At 41.7% G+C, this 19,701-nt stretch overlaps 1 protein-coding gene across 2 annotated transcripts in view; it reads left to right on the top strand.

Moving 5' to 3' along the window:
- LOC121535289 (dipeptidyl aminopeptidase-like protein 6) overlaps nt 1-19,701 on the top strand; it is a 113,436-nt gene that overhangs the window by 22,554 nt on the left and 71,181 nt on the right. The window contains exon 1 of one of the 2 annotated variants that reach the window (XM_041842192.1): nt 14,192-14,305. The exons of the other annotated variant lie outside the window; for it this stretch is intronic. Coding sequence (XP_041698126.1) covers nt 14,258-14,305 — 48 coding nt within the window. The 5' untranslated portion in view covers nt 14,192-14,257. Of the gene's footprint in view, nt 1-14,191; nt 14,306-19,701 lie in introns of those variants that run through there. 2 annotated transcript variants of the gene reach the window in all.

Raw genomic sequence — 19,701 nt, 5'->3', positions numbered from 1 at the left:
AACGAGTTCAAACAGGTGCAGTTAATACAGGTAATGAGTGGAAAACAGGAGGGCTTCTTAAAGAAAAACTAACAGGTCTGTGAGAGCCGGAATTCTTACTGGTTGGTAGGTGATCAAATACTTATGTCATGCAATAAAATGCAAATTAATTACTTAAAAATCATACAATGTGATTTTCTGGATTTTTGTTTTAGATTCCATCTCTCACAGTTGAAGTGTACCTATGATAAAAATTACAGACCTCTACATGCTTTGTAAGTAGGAAAACCTGCAAAATCGGCAGTGTATCAAATACTTGTTCTCCCCACTGTATATATTCTTTGTATTTTACCCCCTTTTTCTCCCCAATTTTGATCTTGTCTCATCGCTGCAACTCCCCAACCGGCTCGGGAGGCGAAGGTCGAGTCATGCGTCCCATGAAACATGACTCGACCTTCGCCAAACCGTGCTGTAGTGATGCCTCTAGCACTTCGATGCAGTGCCTTAGACCGCTGCGCCACAATGGAGGCACGAATTTGAAGAATTGATCAGCACTTTATACAACGGGTGGGTCTAATCCTGAATGCTGATTGTTTAAAATAACGCATTCCAGCCGGCTAAATCTATGACGTTGAAATGCCTATTTACTCTGTTCCATCTCACTGCGCAATCCACTGTCTCATCAATCCTGCCAGGCAATTTATAATCTTGGATCTCCACTATAAAAAGCATTTAGACATTATCTCCCATTTCTTTTAGACTAGCATTTGGTTTTCAACAGTGGAGATTTGTATAAAGTCTGTCTCTTCGACTTTTGCAACATTGTTTCAATATTCAAATTCGATCTCCAGCTGTCCCATATAAAGTGAATGTGTCCGAACGAGACAGACAGCAAATTGAGCTGCTTGTCATAACAACATACAAAACTTTTTTCAGTTGACTGGCTAAATCGATACTTTGTTGCGAAAACTAAAATGGACGAGTGGAACATTTTGTTTTGATCTTTTCGGCGGCATGATTATGGATGAATGGGAGAAAGAAATGCCAATAATACCGAGGCATGCAGATTTGGGGGATACTGCATTGAATGACCTATAGAAAAGCAGCAACGAATTAAACATTGTTAAGAATACAAACTGGGCTGTGTGGTGCTTCGAGGGCTGGCTAGCAGAGAATAAAAAAGTTGTAAACTTCAAAACTGTCACTAAAGAAGATTTTAACATCCTTCTCAGACAGTTTTATGGAAATGTACGAAATGGGAAGGGGGAGCAGTACAGCGTAAGTAGCTACCTGGCACTCCGGAGTGGGCTCAAACAGTTTTTAAATGACCCATCCATCGGTCGCAGCTGGTGTGTCATGAAGGACACTGAATTTACCACCTCGAATCATGTATTAATGGGCAACATCAAACAGCTAAGAAGGCAAGGAAAATAAATCACAAACAGCCACCCTCCCATCACCGATAAGGACATGGCCCGGCTCCAAAACTCCCAGGCTCTGAACCCCGGTACACCAAGGGTTCTGGCCCAGAAAGTGTGGTTCGACCTCCAGTTACATCTGGGTCGAAGAGGGGAGCAGACAACTAAAGCCCAATTCATTCCTCGTAAAAACAGACGAGAACGGTCTAAGGTATGTTGTTCATAGCCTGTTTGTGTTATTTCTAAGTTGCACTCGTAATTAGGCTACTGGAAAACAATATCATAACAACGCATTCTCTCTGTCAGATACGCCACTCTCGCGTATAACGAGGCCACAAAGAATAATCTGGATCCAAGGGAAAGGAGCAGGAAGTCCAAGAGGGGATTCATGTTCGAGCAGCCAGGGCACCCAGAGCCGTCAGAGCCGATGGGCGTGAACTATCTGGCAGCACTTCTACCCAAGATCTGCAGGGCAGCGGGAACAACTACATACACAAATGACAGCATCAGGACCACGACAGTCCAGAAACTGGCTAATGCTGGTTTAGAAGCGAGGGAGATTATGGGGCGAAAGTTCGCTCCATAGCTACTGGCGTCCCTCACTGACAGACAGAAAACGCTGGAGCAACATCCTGGCTGAAAACAAAGAGAACACTACAGTACCATCAACATCCAAAAGGCTGAAGCAAGGCAGCAGAAGCAGTAGCACAGACTCTACTGCAGATGCAGTAGAACATATATTTCAACCAATGCACCATCCAGGGGAATGTACAGATAAATGTGACATACAGTGCATTCGGAAAGTATTCAGACCCCTTGACCTTTTCCACATTTTGTTACATTACAGCCTAATTCTACAATTGATTAAATAGTCCCCCCACCCACCCTCATCAATCTATACACAATACCCCATAATGACAAAGCAAAAACATTTTAGCAAATTTATTAAAAATAAAAAATGGAACTGAACAGTAAACCTGAGGAGTGGTTCTGAGCCACTTTCGGGTAACATAAGGGCTCAGCTGGATTACTTACATTTACGTAAGTATTCAGACCCTTTACTCAGTACTTTGTTGAAGCACCTTTGGCAGCGAATACAGCCTCAAGTCTTCTTGGGTATGATGCTACAAGCTTGGCACACCTGTATTTGGGGAGTTTCTCCCATTCTTCTCTGCAGATCCTCTCAAGCTCTGTCAGGTTGGATGGGGAGCGTTGCTGCACAGCTATTTTCAGGTCTCTCCAGAGATGATCGATCGGGTTCAAGTCCGGGCTCTGGCTGGGCCACTCAAGGACATTCAGAGACTTGTCCCAAAGCCACTCCTTCGTTGTCTTGGCTGTGTGCTTAGGGTCATTGTCCTGTTGGAAGGTGAACCTTCGCCCCAGTCTGAGGTCTTGAGCGTTCTGGAGCAGGTTTTCATCAAGGATCTCTCTGTACTTTATTCCATTCATCTTTCCCTCGATCCTGACTAGTCTCCCAGTCCCTGCCACTGAAAAACATCCCACAGCATGATGCTGCCACCACCATGCTTCATCGTAGGGATGGTGCAAGGTTTCCTCCAGACTAGATCATCTTGTTTCTCATGTTCTGAGAATCTTTAGGTGGCTTTTGGCAAACTCCAAGTGGGCTGTCATGTGCCTTTTACTGAGGAGTGGCTTCCGTCTGGCCACTCTACCATAAAGGCCTGATTGGTGGAGTGCTGCAGAGATGGTTATCCTTCTGGAAGGTTCTCCCATCTCCACAGAGGAACTCTGGAGCTCTGTCAGAGAGACCATCGGGTTCTTGGTCACCACCCTGACCAAGGCCCTTCTCCCCTGATTGCTCAGTTTGGCCGGGCGGCCAGCTCTAGGAAGAGTCTTGGTGGTTCCAAACTTCTTCCATTTAAGAATGATGGAGGTCACTGTGTTCTTGGGGACCTTCAATGCTGCAGAAATGTTTTGGTACCCTTTCCCAGATCTGTGCCTCAACACAATCCTGTCTCGGAGCTCTACGGACAATTCCTTCGACCTCATGGCTTGGTTTTTGCTCTGACATGCACTGTCAACTGTGGGACCTTATATAGACAGGTGTGTGCCTTTCCAAATAATGTCCAATCAATTGAATGTACCACAGGTGGACTTCAATAAAGTTGTAGAAACATCTCAAAGAAGATCAATGGAAATAGGATGCACATGAGCTCAATTTCGAGTCTCATAGCAAAGGGTCTGAATACTTATGTAAATAAGGTATTTCTGTTTTTTATTTGTAATACATTTGCAAAAAATTCTAAAAACCTGTTTTTGCTTTGTCATTATGGGGTATTGTGTGTAGATTGAGATTTGTATTTATTCAATCCATTTTAGAATAAGGCTGTAACGTAACAAAATGTGGAAAAAGTCAAGGGGTCTGAATACTTTCCGAATGCACTGTAGGTGATCAGGTTGTTGATTGTGGCCAGTGGAATGTTGTCCCACTCCTTTTTAATGGCTGTGCAAAGTTGCTGGATATTGACGGGAACTGGAACATGCTGTCGTACACGTCAATCCAGAGCATGCAGGCCATGGAAGAACGGGGACATTTGCAGCTTCCAGGAATTGTGTACAGATTCTTGCAACATGGTGCCATGCATTATCATGCTGAAACATGAGTTGATGGCGGTGGATGAATGGCACGGCATTGGGCCTCAGGTTCTCGTCACGGTATCTTTTGCATTTGTGTCCCTATGTCCATAGCTTATGCCTTCCCATACCATAACCACACCACCACCATGGGGCACTCACTACGCCATACACGCTATCTGCCATCTGCCCGGTACAGTTGAAACCGGGATTCATCCATGAAGAGCACACTTCTCCAGCGTGCCAGTGGCCATCGAAGGTGAGCATTTGCCCGTTGAAGTCGGTTACGACGCTGAACTACAGTCAGGTCAAGACCCTGGTGAGGACGACGAGCACACAGATGAGCTTCCCTGAGACTGTTGCTGACAGTTTGTGAAGAAATTATTCGGTGTGTAAACCCACAGTTTCATCAGCTGTCCGGGTGGCTGGTCTCAGACGATCCTGCAGGTGAAGAAGCCGGATGTGGAGGTCCTGGGCTGGCGTGGTTAAACATGGTCTGCTGTTGTGAGTCTGGTTGGATGTACTGCCATATTCTCTAAAACGACTTTGGAGGCGGCTTAGGGTAGAGAAATTAACATTCAATTCTCTGGCAACAGCTCTGTTGGACATTCCTGCAGACAGCATACCAATTGCACGCTCCCTCAAAACTTGAGACATCTGTGGCATTGTGTTGTGTGACAAAACTGCACATTTTAGAATGGCCTTTTATTGTCCCCAGCACAAGGTGCACCTGTGTAATGATCATGCTGTTTAATCAGCTTCTTGATATGCCACACCTGTCAGGTGGATGGATTATCTAGGCAAAGGAGAATGCTCACTAACAGGGATGTAAACAAATTTGTGCACACAATTTGAGAGAAATAAGCTTTTTGTGCGTATGGACAATTTATGTGATCTTTTATTTCAGCTCATGAAACATGGGACCAATACTTTACATGTACGTTTATATTTTTGTTCAGTGTATTTGTAGACCTGTATCTGTGCTAGACCTAAGGGATAATGTTTGCTTTATGAATGTTGTTTTATGTTCTAAATCTAGAAAAACATGCCAAAATGCTAACGAAATAAACCCTGGAGCATTTAATAGTGCTATAAAACAAAACAAAAAGAGGTTTGGAGATTTACATTTTAGTCATTTAGCAGACGCTCTTATCCAGAGCGACTTACAGTTAGTGAGTGCATACATTATTTTTTTATTTTTTTCATACTGGCCCCCCGTGGGAATCAAACCCACAACCCTGGAGTTGCAAACGCCATGCTCTACCAACTGAGCTACATCTCTGCCGGCCATTCCCTCCCCTACCCTGGACGACGCTGGGCCAATTGTGCGCCGCCCCATGGGTCCCCCGGTCGCGGCTGGCTACGACAGAGCCTAGATTCGAACCAGGATCGCTAGTGGCACAGCTAGCACTGCGATGCCTTAGACCACTGCACCACTCGGGAGGTCAATGTTTGTATTACATATTTGAATAATCTGTTAGAATTAAACAGGCCTTTAAACACTTCTTGGACAATAATTGTACAAATTAAATGCCTTTCATGGTGTCTGACAGAGTTGACATAAATTAGGAGGTTTTTCCTTTAGATGGTGTGATAGCTGAATCTTTGGTCTATTAAAATATATATTTCACATTTTGTTAATATTAAGACAAATATTTGTAGAAAAAAAGTTGATTTGTCCCGTCTTTCAAGAATCCCTGAGCTCTAAAATAGCAATATTTTCTCTCAGCCTCATGGCAAAATGTGTCAAATAACATGAGATTAGCTATAATACTGTGCCGCTGCCCGACAGACACAAACAAAAACTATTTTATAAATGTAGCAGCCTATACACCTAAACATTAGCGATCTGACATGCTGTATTCCATGGAAACTAGACTATTTTTCAGTCTGATCAACTGTAGGCTACTAACAACAGCAGCTGCATAGTCTAGCCAACTGTGCACCCTGTTCCTCTGGGCTGGCCAGGTTAAACAAAGCGGTAACGTTTTGAATTTATAGCCCATTTGTTTGTGAGAAAATGTGAATGGGATCCTTTTGGTTTATATTCAAACTTGGGCTGACTAGGCTACCTAGACGTTTTCAATCCAAAATGATTAACTGGAATTAATCAATAAACACAATAGCTGACATAAACTGTGAGTTAATGTTTAATTAGGCCTACAGTTGCATAGGGCACGACTACACATTGCAAACCTGCATAAAGAAAGCTCAGCCCTGTGAGTTTTATTGTCCAATCATGTTGCTTTCTGTGTCTGTGTATAGGTAACCTAACGTAGCAGGTGTAAAACAAATGCCTTAAACTAATATAGATCCCCTATATACAGGTCTTGAGGAGAGAAAAAAACTGTCGGGGGAGGTTCTCTTCTGCACTGTTCAACCGATCCAGTAAATGTGGAGGAGGAGTTAAGATGGAGTGTTGCCTGGTTAACGTCCAAAAGCAGAAGTCGCGTCACAGGCTCTCTTTCCATTTCCCCTGAAAACCATAACATCCGGATGTTGGGGACTCTGCACAGGATTATAGGAAACCCCCCTAGTCCTTCTTTAAAATAGAATTCATATGAACAAGTACAAGGTTGCTGCAGTTTGACAGGGTTTTCATCATCCCCAAGGCCAGGAGTTTTTCCAGGAGTTTTATTAAAACCACGTGACCCACCACTCTTAGACCTGTGGTGCCACCTCTGGTGTTTGGGGATGTTTTAGTTTGGTCTGTAGAGAAGAGTAACGTTATTACCAATTGAGAGAAAGAGGGAGAACTAAGGATGAAAGATAGAGAGGCTTTCAAAACTAAACACACAGTTAGGTAATGATTTTTCTAAAGGAATAAATCTGATATAAATAACATATTCTTAGTCTACAAAGTTGAATTGGCCTACACCGGATTCTCCTTTATGCCATGCATATCCTAGGTTTGTTTCTATGGATATCCTTATTCCTTCCTCTCCTTGAACAGTAATTACTAGGACATTTTGTATGGATGTATTCCTCGTCATGCCCTTGACTCTGCCCCAGGATATATTTAGCTTCCTTTCCCCTCACACACAGGCACGAACCAGGCTCTGTTAAATTGTGTCTTGAAATCGATCAAGAACTTTCTTCTCCTTGAGTCTTATCTGGATTTCATCTTATTCCTGAAGTTCTGTACATTCTTCTAGCCTGATCCGAGATCTGTTTGTGCTGGCTTGCCAACTCCTATGGTCATTGTCAGATTTGGCGTGCTATGTTTTTTTCTGCTGTAGATAATGTATTAAGTCCTTGACCTGCCTCTGCAATGCCCCCTGTTACTATTAATTCATATGTTATCGCTGTTCTTGTGCTCACGCCAAGCTAGATTTCCATGGGAACTACTTGCCAATAAATAGCTTTGATTTTTTAAAGGTCCTTTTGACTTTTTTATTTGACTCTTTTGTAAGCAGTTGATGGGGAGGAATAAAGTTGATGAGGCCCATAAATCTGTTTTATGTCACTATAACAGCAGATTCATGGGTCATGATGAAGAGGGTGTGGATCAGGGGTTGATTTAGTGAGGTGAACATTGCAGATATTTTGCAAACCGTTAACCCGTGGATACAGATATTTGCTGCGAGATGTATGGAAATAGAGCTGGCAATGTCCTATTCTACCTGAAAGACTAACATATCTGTTCGACACAGTACATTTCTATCTGATCGTTTTGTAACGTTTCACCCTGCTGAACAGGAATTGTGTGGATGGTGTTTTGCTTCTGAAATACTTGTTCTTGTTATTTGGAGAACCTCTTCATGCCTTTAACACACTCAACATAAACGTCACTGTGATTTACTGCAGTTTCTTCTGTCATGATCTGTCATGAGTTTTTAAGAGTTTGATTGCCTTCGATTTGATTGAACTGTTTTGGTTAATAGTTTGCCTGAAGACATTGATTTGGACCAAACCAGAAGTGTTTATTTCTTAATTACTTTTTAGTAAGTTGCTAAGAGGTCCTTTTGGGTATTGTTTTTTGTTTGTCTCTAAACTATTCCACAAAAGTTGCTTTGATTAAATATTCATAACAGAGATTGAAGAGATGGCACAACATCGGTCTGTCTACTCCTGGGTTTTCCCACGCTAGATGAGGATATGAGAAAAGCATGAGATGAAGGAGACATCAGTGGAGTCATAACATAAGTAAACATGATGCAGGCTGGCTCCAAGCCTGTGTTGGTTTACCATGGGACTAGAGACCACACATGGGTAAGCAGAGCCCTCTGTTTACAGTGTAAAGCTGCAATCATCAGACAAACACTATTCACTCCACAACTGAACACATACACACGCATTGAAAAGTGTCCTTGTAACTAAAGGGACTCTGACATCAAACTCTCATATAGGCCTACCGTACAAAAAGCCATGAAATTAGCCAGAAGGTTAATGAGAGCAATGAAAGTCTCCTTATTAAGATGACCATTGGATATTAACACTGCCGTGTGTGTGTGTGTGTGTGTGTGTGTGTGTGTGTGTGTGTGTGCCTGTCTGTGTGTGTGTGCCTGTCTCTGTGATCACTGTGTGTGGGCGTGTGTGTATAGGAGACAGACTCATGGCAAATGAATGATTTCGCTGTGAAATGCCCCTCATGGTAAAATGGAGATAATGAGCTTGATGAAGGAGCTCTAGACTTGTTAATTACCCCTCTGTAATGACTGGGCCATGAAGAACAACCTTATTCAGACTCTCTTTTCCAAACTTCTCTCTCCCTATCATTATTACATGACAGATGGAACTGCATGTTTTTACAGAACTGAATGGATGACCTTTTAGAATACAGATCAACCGTGACGAACTATGCCGATACTCCCCCATCTTGCTAGTTTAACCTTCTCTCTCAGACTTTACAGCCTCTGCCAAGGTGTAGAACAGAAGAGCTGTGGATGGGATGGAGGGCTGCTCAGTGCTAATATGCACATAGTAAATTGGAACAGAGAGGCAGGTGTTGTGTGCTGCCAATTGGAAAGGGAAAGTGCACGGTGTGAAAAGCCAAACAGCCAGGGAAGGTCGGTCGAGGCGGTCAGTGACGGCCAGCTGGAGTGATGCCAGAGGGTAAAGGGGACGTTACAGACTATGGACTCTGGCTGGATTGGTCGGACAGCTGGTTGGTCTGGTGGTTACCGTGGGAACATGTTGTTCCTTCCTGCAGCCACAGTATGGTAACCTTGAGACCCCTCACAACTACCTCATTGATCCACAGAGTCTAACATGGGTAGAGCTTGAAGGCAAACCGTGTGTTACATGAGTGGACTGAAGTTGTGCAGTGAGTTGGTGAGTTCTTTATGCAGCGATTATTTTGGCCATGAGCACGAGTACACACCTCTTAACATACAGGCCAATAGGTCTAATCTTTCCTTAGAGATAGCGCTTAACATTGTTTTAGCCACAGAAAGTGCATAGTGTTTTTGGACATAGTTAGTTGAAAGTGGTTGTTGTCTGCAACCTGGACTGTATAAGACAGATACCCTTTGGACTGTGATGTCAGTGGAGTGAGGAGAGGCGGATGATGATAATGTTCAACTATCACACACACATACTCCCCCTGCTCTGTCTGTCCCTTTAAAGACCCTGCACAGCTGGTTATTAGTGACCACGGTGACATGCTTTTTAATGTAATACCAGTCTAGACCGGTTTGTTTCACCCTATCAACATGGAGTCTACAGCTCAAGCCTGATTGGCATATAGGGGGGTGGTGGCGTTAGGGTGAGTGAGAGGCAGCTAGGAGTTAATGGTATGGTTTTAGACAGATGGTATTCAGTCAGATCATCTCACAGGAATCATTGTTTACATTGGGCTAATATATGATGAGATGATTGCATGTACTCTGTAGCTGTGAAGTGGAAACAATTCTAACCAGGGACACTTACTGTAATCCTGCTATTTATGGGATATTACTATAGTATGTCTTAGTTTCTACATCAATAGCAAAAACTGCCCAGGTAATGTGTGAGTGGTAATGTACAGTATCTTCACAATGTAAATTGAGTTGTCATAGGGTTGTTACAGTAAATGGTGCTGACCAACATACAGGGGTCTGGCTTCCCTTGGTGATCACTGGAGGGAGCTAGCATGCAGGCTGGGGCAGCACTGTGGACTGACTGATCATTGACCGACATGATGGTCAACACAAAGTGACGGTTCTAGTGCTAAGACCACTGCTATATTTGTGTCCTTGGACGGAGAGGAAAAATGTATCGAAATAAATCATCTAAAATGTCGCTTCAGACAGTCACTGTGTATGCATGCTTAAATGCCTAATGGTATTTTCATTTTCAAACGGCTACAAAAGACTCCTCTGGCCTCCACTGGCCCATCATTGTTAGATTTCTCCAATTAAATGTGAATGTCTGTTCTGTTGTTTCCACTGCTGCCAGTGAAGCTGTCCTTTTCATGTGGTGCTGAAATCTGCCAGTGAAGCTGTCCATTTGCTGTCTATTACATGTGGTGCTGAAACCTGCCAGTGAAGCTGTCCATTTGCTGTCAGTCTCATGTGGTGCTGAGATCTGCCAGTGAAGCTGTCCATCTCTTGTGGTGCTGAAATATGTCAATGGAGCTGTCCACAGTTGGTTCTGAAAACTGCTGGCCATCACTGGTTACTGTTTATAAGTGGAGGTATCACACACCCACACATACAGCCTACTGACATTCCTCTAGTCATCTCCTCTATATGAGACAATGTACCAATATTGGTTTGTTCCTATTTCAAGCTCCCATCACTGAGCCAGGCTTATGTTCTCAGCTCTACTCTACTCTCTAGAGGGGTGAGTTTACCATTTCCCCACAGATGACTAGTGCAAGAGGGCAGTTGCTCTGCTGAGATTGTCTCTGACCTCTACAGTAATAGGGAGTAGGCTTGTGGACCCAAATATGATACTTTTTTGTATTAAAATATTTCTGATCTATTGTATTAAAATATGCAAATTATGTGATATCATTAAATATGTGCCTATTTGCATATCACACAAATCCATTATTCTGGCAGATTTTTAGAATCAGCCTAAATATTTCATTTTGTTAAGAAACTCCAGGACCGGATTTATACATAGCAGATTGTGGATAAATATGCTTCTGCTAAAATGACTAAAATATAAATGTGTGGGAAAAGTCTGACTTTCGGGAAATTGCCGTTAAAGACAAGTACACTGAATTTAGACTGCCAAACACATATTTACATCCAATCACCATCTCTTCAAAGTAAGCTACTACATATAATCCAGGTTGGAACATTCTCTATGAAATGGGCATTTTAAAGGATGTGTGATTTTATGTAGTGAGCTTTGAAATTATGAATGTATATCCATTTTTAAGAGGTTACAATTCAGGAAATGTTGATAACGGTAGTATGATAAACTAACATAAATATATATTTTCATGAACTTTTTGAAAATACTAATATTAATGGACCAAAATACCAATAAATCTCAAAATTGATAAGTAGATGCAAAAACATAATTTTAGCCTGAGGTGCCTGACCTTAATATGATCACCCTTTTACAGGATAACTTTTTCTGCAATGCAGGAAATTTAAAAGTTGTAGTGTAGTTGAGGTTTAAAAAGGCTTTTGAAGTTAAATAATTCACATTTCCTGTTGCTGCAGGATTATTTTCCTGCTGTAGCAAACTGGCTCGCATTAAGATCCTACCTACAGTACATCTGCAAGATCTCCCTTTAAACAAGGTGTATACTGGCATAGAGTATCTCTATGGAGTTTACAGAGATATTCCACAGAGTGCGTGAGATGCAGGCAGCCCCAGTACAAACAGAGTGTCTAATGAACTATTTATACTACATGTGGGAGTAGTATTATGTAACATCACTTCTTAAGGGGATCCATGGCCACACTTTCTATTCAGAGACTCAACTTACTGTAGATGAATGCTCTGTAGAATGGTATTAATTGTGGGTGTTTATTGTGAGTTCTTCATATATAAATTATACTCATTAAATTATATTGCCATGCATGCATACAGGAGGAGATGCCTACGCTGCTTACTAATTAGTACAAACATCATTACGATAATTCTGTTTGTTCTCTGAGGTCTTGAAGAGTAAACAGGTGTTTATTGATTGATTTGAGAGGTGTAATCCATTCAAAGCTCCTCTATTTTTAGAGACCCTTGGTCTTTGTATGCATAACTCATAAATAACAAGGAGAAATTATACCGGTCCCCAAAACGAACCCCCATTTGTTAGACCTGTCACTGTGAGTCGATTACTCTGTGACCTTCCTCTGAATGGGGGCTTCAACAAAGGGACCACCAGATAATTGAATCATCATCAAGAATACCTTGGTCAATGGTCAGAATCACAAAAATTAATCTTGGCCAATCAGAATGCAGCAGTAACCCCACTGGAGGCCATATTAACTAGACTAAATTACCTGTATGTTTGCTGTTATCTCTTTGTAGTTGAGGTAGTGTCGAAAGCCCGACCCTAGGCAACAGTGACTAGGGTCTGGTTTCCATGACAAACTCTTTACGCATAGAGGAACTACATCACTGCTTGCCTCACTACCTTATCTGCTTGAAAATAAAAAAATGTTGGGAGAGTTGTTTGTCTGAAGAGGAATATTTATTTTTTCCTTTTCGAAGTTGCCAAAAGAGTCCCTCATTGAAACCAGACCCTAGTCACTGTTGCCAAGGGTCAGGTTTTCGCACAATATTATTTACCAGACCACCGGACTACATCATTGTTAGTTTATAAAGTGAGGAAAAGTCAAGCGCTCCAATCTTATAAACTTGCTGCTCACCAAATTCTGCAGCACCAGTGGCTCATAATCTATAGTTCTAATGGATGCATGAGGAACTGGAGCAACCTTTAATGAGGATAATAGGCTAAATCTACCGCACACCCAAAACCCATTATTGAAGGTGCTTTTTCAAGTTTTTCCAGTAATGGATAGAGAAGAACCTGAAAAGCATAAATAGCCAAGATCATGTAAGAACTCACATTCTCATTCTTGAAACTTTAACCACCTTCACCAGCAATGCAGACCCGTGTTTCTATATGAGCGTGTGTCCGTGCCAGCCATTGCTGGCAATGGGGCTGGGGTGCTGGCTGCTCAAAGTGAGCTGAATAGGTAGACACATCAGGTCTCAGAGCGGAAGGCTCCTCAGTCCTCACAGCTCATTGTGCAGTGGGGAGGAGGTGGGGGCTGGACTGGCAGACTTCTAAAATTAGGCTCTGTGGTTGAAGGACAGAACCGTGTGCTCCCATGAGTATCGTGGAAGCACAGGGACTCCAGGACAATATAGAGGGCAAAACGTAGTTCAACATGAATTAGCCTTGAACAAGACCTGTTAAGCGTTAGGAGGGAGGAAAGGAGGAGGGGAAGGAACAGTGGCAACATTAATTAACAATGTCAATGTGATAAAAAATTAAGGATTGTCTCATTAGTTGGGCTTAATTGTGTTACAGAAAATAAATGAGAGATTTTAAGACAGACAAATTTAGAAAGTTTTTAAGGAAGTGCATTGATGGTGTTTCTAAGTCCTTTGTGGGTGTGTCGTATAATTTCTGTATTTTTATACATCTTTGTAATTCTTGCTTTCCATATTTGCATAGTTGCCTCATTCGGAGAACACCTTGCGTAGTTGCAGAGTGTGGATGAATCTTGAGTTCAGTGCAAAATATTGAATTATTCATAAAGTAAAAGAAAAGATCAGCAAAACATGACCTAAGAAATCTGACTTACAACACCGTTTATTTTTATAGCCAAACCATTTCGCTTTTACCTTCACATTTGAGCTACCATATTATTACTGTAGGAGGATATTGGAAATACATTTTTATTACACTTTTTGGGGTCAAATTTCAACAGTCATCCGCAGCAACACTGGTGCAGAAGTGGTCAGAGAACTGGTTGAACAGCTGGTGTGATGCTGATGCTGATGCTAATAATAATAACAATAATAATGATGAAAGCTGAATTGCTCCACCACCCACCAAATGTCACTTTCTCTGTGGTGAAGTGCCTGCCAGTGCCATATGCAGTCAGCTGCAGCGATGATTGCTTTACCAAATTATACTCGTTGTCAAAACAAGAAAAGGCGTCCGTCCGTGTGACATCTCGGGGGATTGGTGTGAAGTTGAGCGCTCTCTCTCTCGCTCTCTTTCTCTCTTTCTCTCTCTTCCTTTCTCTGTCTCTCTCGCGCGCTCTCTCTCTGCATTGACATTTAAAGCGCGGTACGGTTCGCAACACTCCGCACCTGTCTGTTCAGGACTTGACAGCTGTGATCTCTACGCTGTGTAGTTAGTTATCATGACTACCCCCAAGGAGCCAAATGCGACTCAAAAGCAAGAAGAGCAGGTATGGCATTTTTTTACTAGTGTATGGGTTATTCATAAATCGTAGACAAATATGTTAATAAACTATTTTAAATACATTTTAAGAAATGGCACCGTTTATTCAAGACATGGTCAGGATAATCTACAGATGTTTGCTGTGACAGTGAGGGCTTGGGTCTGATCCTTTTCGCTGCTCACTGACAGACAGTTTATAGCCTAATAGATTTCTTGCTTTCACCTAACATTAGCTAATATCTTGTCATGCAGACATCAGGAGCTGTTCAAGCTTTCTTCTGTCTTTTACATTTTACATTTTAGTCATTTAGCAGATGCTCTTATCCAGAGCCACTTACAGTAGTGAGTGCATACATTTTCATACTTTTTTTTTTCTCACAGTAGGCTGCATGTTGAGTTCTATACAATGCCATGAGAATTTATTTTGAAGCTTTTATAATTTCTGTAAAAAAAATGACAAAAAAGAAACACAATCCTACCCAACCTGATGTTAATATATTGCTGGACATTGATGTCTATGTTCACTTTTAAGACATGCAACATCCTCATCAGATAACATTTGCATGGACCATTGTAGACAAATTAGACATTTATGCCTAACTTGAGGGTTTTTGTTGGTGGTGGGTGAGTAAGGGCCATGTCTCATGGCAGAGTCATTGTATATAGAAAAAGCTTTTGAACTTCTGTTTGAATATTTGATGATCTTTAATGTAAAAAATATGAGTGATCATCCTGTATATTGTATACTTGTCAAGGCCAATAAAGAACCATCATCGATTTGTTGCTTATAGACAACAGGATCAGTGTGACAGGACCAATAGCAATCGTTCTGTGTGACCTTAAAAACCATCTTGCAAGTTAAATCTGGTTAAATTGTTCTAATAAAAATAGAATATACAGCCCTTGTAGATGGCAATGCAATATATTTATTTCTTCCTATTTCCCCCCTGGGCTGCTAGAGAAACAAAATTGTGACGCACATGCACTAGTAAGCAACACCCCCTCAAGTGCATGACGAAGCCTGTGTTTTTGCCTATTTGTTCAGGTGAAGACCGCGCCGGCTAACTAGCAGTGATTCTGATTATGGTTTAAGACAAGACCTCTGGGTAGTTTTGAATGGATATTTCCGTAGTGTCTGCACTGATAATATGTTCCTGGATGGGATGAACATGTGTTCTGAGTAGGTTCAGCAGAACATCACATGAACACAATCACATTTCAATATGAATGTTTGATTGATGAAGGGATGAAATTATATATGTCTGGAGATTAATCTACAGTCCATACGTCCCCAATTTCCCATCAGATAGTGTTATATTAACTTATTTTCAATATTCTTGTGAGTTTCTGTATCGTAGACTTAACCAGAAGTGAAATATCTTAACGAAAGAAGTGTTTGACACAACAAACTCTGTTTCCCTGTAGCTGCTGATATGCAAATTGGAAGTCTAATGAACATTGTACTAATAGTCTTTCGATTTTTGCTGGATCTTTCAAAGGTTAGCCAGTGTGGGGAGTCTCTAGATGTACTGTATCTATCTCTTCAGAGGTTGTGCCCAACACTTGCTGAACATTCCGGTAATCAAGACTCAAGAGAAAGGTCAAAGTCGGTTGTCAGGGTGATAGTTTTCTCCTGTTCTAATGAATACTCCAGGCTGGTATCATATTGGCTGTTTGCATTCTCAACTGGAATATTCAGCTTAAAAAGCTTAAAAAGGATTAGACTTTACAAATAAATAATAGGCTATTTAGTATTTATTATGATCCCCATTAGCTGCTGCCAAGGCAGGATTAAAACAATTACATCAAAACACAACAACAGCTTACATAATAAACAATACATCATACAAGACATTATTACATTATTACTCTATTACACTACACTACAATACACTACAATACTACAATATTGCAGTGTGTATGCGTGTGTGTATCCACATTATGCCGTGAGGTTTTATGTTTTTTTAAATTAGATTTTACTGCTCGCTTGAGTTACTTAATGTGGAAGAGAGTTCCATGTGGTCATGGCTCTATGTAGTACTGTGCGTTTTCCAGCATCTGTTCTGGACGTAGGAACTGTGAAGAGACCGCTTGTGGCATGTCTTGTGGGGTATGTATGGGTGTCTGAGCTGTGTGTTAGCTATTTGAACGGACAGTTCGGTGCATTCAACACGTCAATACCTCTCACAAAGACTACTTTGAGCCAGTAGCACATTTAAGGGCCAGCGGTGCTGCTCTTTTCTGGGCCAACTAATTTGAATATGTCCTTTGTGGCACTTGACCATATAACTGGGTAGTAGCCTGTAGGAACAGGAGCAGCGGAGCAGCGCTTTATCACAGACAGACATCTCTCCATCTTAGCTACCTTTGCATCAATATGTTTTGACCATGTCAGTTTACAATCTAGGGTTACACCAAGCAGTTTAGTCTCCTCTAGCTGCTCAATTGCCACATAATTCATTACAAGATTTAGTAGAGGTTTCAGGGTTAGCGAATGATTTGTCCCAAATACAATGCTTTTCGTTGTTGATATATTTAGGACTAGTTTATTACTTGCCACCCATTCGAAAACTGTCTGCAGCTCTTTATTAAACTCCATAGATGTCTCTCTGTTCAGCTAGAAAATATTGCTGTCTTTTTTTGTTCTCTCTCTTTCATAACTTCTCAAAACTCTGTTAGGTCTGAAATCTGGACGGTACTGTAAATTTGAATAATTTAAATTCTTGGAGGATGGGGTAAGGGTGTTAGACTAGAGACACATCTCAATTCTTCACTGGCTAGCTTTATCAGCTCTCTGTGCTTCACAGCTAACCGCCAATATTCCCATGAATACTAAATAGCACCTAGCTAGATAACACTGGTGCTAGGTGCATTTGGTTTCTGAAATCATATCAGAGAATGAGCCATTTCTGAACAAGAAGAAGTAAGGTCAACATGGGGCAAGAATGTGTCCACACACACACACACACACACACACACACACACAATCAGGCACACAAGTGTACACACACACTGCAGTGTCTCAGCTCTTTCTACTGGCCACACATACAGTCGCTATTCTCATCTTACTTTTGCGGATGCAGAGGCATAGAGCGTATTAATACCTCCCACTCACTCTCCTCTGAAACCATGCTACCTTGTCTTTTTTGGCAGGGTGGTTTCATTACCCTGGCCTGGAATTCAAACAACACCCTCTCTTGTTTTAGGATGGAAATATTGGTAATTATTGTGTTGTGTCACAGAAATCATTCTTACAAATGGTCATCGTCCTGGTCTATGCCAGACTTCTATGGTGACGTTGGCTAGCCTTTAGCCAAAATAGGATAGCTGCCTGACTCTGTGCCTTCTGTCTGTGCCTACTGTCTGTTGGCCTGTGCAGGTGAGTGGGAAAGGATAACCTTCTCAATAATGTGCATTCGGAAAGTATTTAGACCCCTGGACTTTTTCCACATTTTGTTACGTTAAAGCCTTACTCTAAAATGGATTAAAAATATATAAATCCTCATTCATCTACACACAATAACCCATAATGACAAAGTGAAAACAGGTATTTAGAAATTTTTGCAAACAAGAAGCAGAATCAATCTCCTCAGTACCTTTTTTAATGAATGAATTTGACACAGACCAGAATAATTAGGTTACGGTATAGGGTCCTCCTCTCGCAGATTGATTGGTCTGCTGGTCCATCGTTGTGAACATGACAGGTAAGCTTGCATGCATGATATCATGACTGTTTAATAATGATTAATAGACAGAATAGTAGTGTTTCACTGTGAAGATAATATTGCATTAGAGCTGTTGTTTCTTTCTAATGAATAGACTTGCATTGTGATTAATTCATACAACTATCACAACCATGCATATTATTAAATGACACCGATGTTCAAAATAACATGGTTTTATATTCGTTGATAACTAATATTGAAAGGTGAAATGATGCAATCTACCTCGATTAGGCTACTTCATCCTAATGTAAGCTAAATGCATTGGATACAAAACAAATAGTGGCATGTGATAAAGAATAACATGTCCAATATTATTATATACATTCATATCAAACAGGAATATACAGTGCATTAGGAAAGTATTCAGACCCCTTGACTTTTTCCACATTTTGTTACGTTAAAGCCTCATTCTAAAATTGATTTTTTTTTATCCTCATCAATCTACACACAATACCCCATAATGACAAAGCGAAACAGGTTTTTAGATTTTTCTTGCAAATGTATTAACAATTCGAAATAGAAATACCTCATTTACATAAGTATTCAGACCCTTTGCTATGAGACTTGAAATTGAGCTCAGGTGCATCCTGTTTCCATTGATCATCCTTGAGATGTTTCTTCAACTTGATTGGAGTCCACCTGTGGTAAATTCAATTGATTGGACATGATTTGGAAAGGCACACACCTGTCCATATAAGGTCCCACAGTTGACAGTGCATGTTAGAGCAAAAACCAAGCCATGAGGTCGAAGGAATTGTCCGTAGAGCTCCGAGACAGGATTGTGTCGTGGCACAGATCTGGGGAAGGGTACCAAAAATGGCCTCCATCATTCTTAAATGGAAGAAGTTTGGAACCACCAAGACTCTTCCTAGAGCTAACCCAAACTGAGCAATCGGGGGAGAAGGGCCTTGGTCAGGGTGGTGACCAAGAACCCGTTGGTCACTCTGACAGAGCTCCAGAGTTCCTCTGTGGAGATGGGAGAACCTTCCAGAAGGACAACCATCTCTGCAGCACTCCACCAATCAGGCCTTTATGGTAGAGTGGCCAGACGGAAGCCACTCCTCAGTAAAAGGCACATGACAGCCCGCTTGGAGTTTGCCAAAAGGCACCTAAAGGACTCTGAGACCATGAGAAACAAGATTCTCTGGTCTGATGAAACCAAGATTGAACTCTTCGGCCTGAATGCCAAGTGCCACGTCTGGAGGAAACCTGGCACCATCCCTACAGTGAAGCATGATGGTGGCAGCATCATGCTCTTGGGATGTTTTTCAGCAGCAGGGACTGGGAGACTAGTCAGGATCGAGGGAAAGATGAACGGAGCAAAGTACAGAGAGTCCTTGATGAAAACCTGCTCCAGAGTGCTCAGGAATTCAGACTGGGGCGAATGTTCACCTTTCAACAGAACAACAACCCTAAGCACACAGCCAAGACAATGCAGGAGTGGCTTCGGGACAAGTCTCTGAATGTCTTTAAGTGGCCCAGCCAGAGCCCAGACTTGAACCCGATCGGACATCTCTGGAGAGGGCTGAAAATAGCTGTGCAGCGATGCTCCCCATCCAACCTGACAGAGCTTGAGAGGATCTGCAAAGAAGAATGGGAGAAACTCCCCAAATACAGATGTGCCAAGCTTGTAGCGTCATACCCAAGAAGACTTGAGGCTGTAATTGCTGCCAAAGGT

This window comes from Coregonus clupeaformis, chromosome 21 (assembly GCF_020615455.1).
Source record: "Coregonus clupeaformis isolate EN_2021a chromosome 21, ASM2061545v1, whole genome shotgun sequence".
NCBI classification, from domain to species: Eukaryota; Metazoa; Chordata; class Actinopteri; order Salmoniformes; family Salmonidae; genus Coregonus; species Coregonus clupeaformis.
Note: the sequence above shows the minus strand (reverse complement) of the source record. Positions and strands in the feature narration are given on the sequence as shown.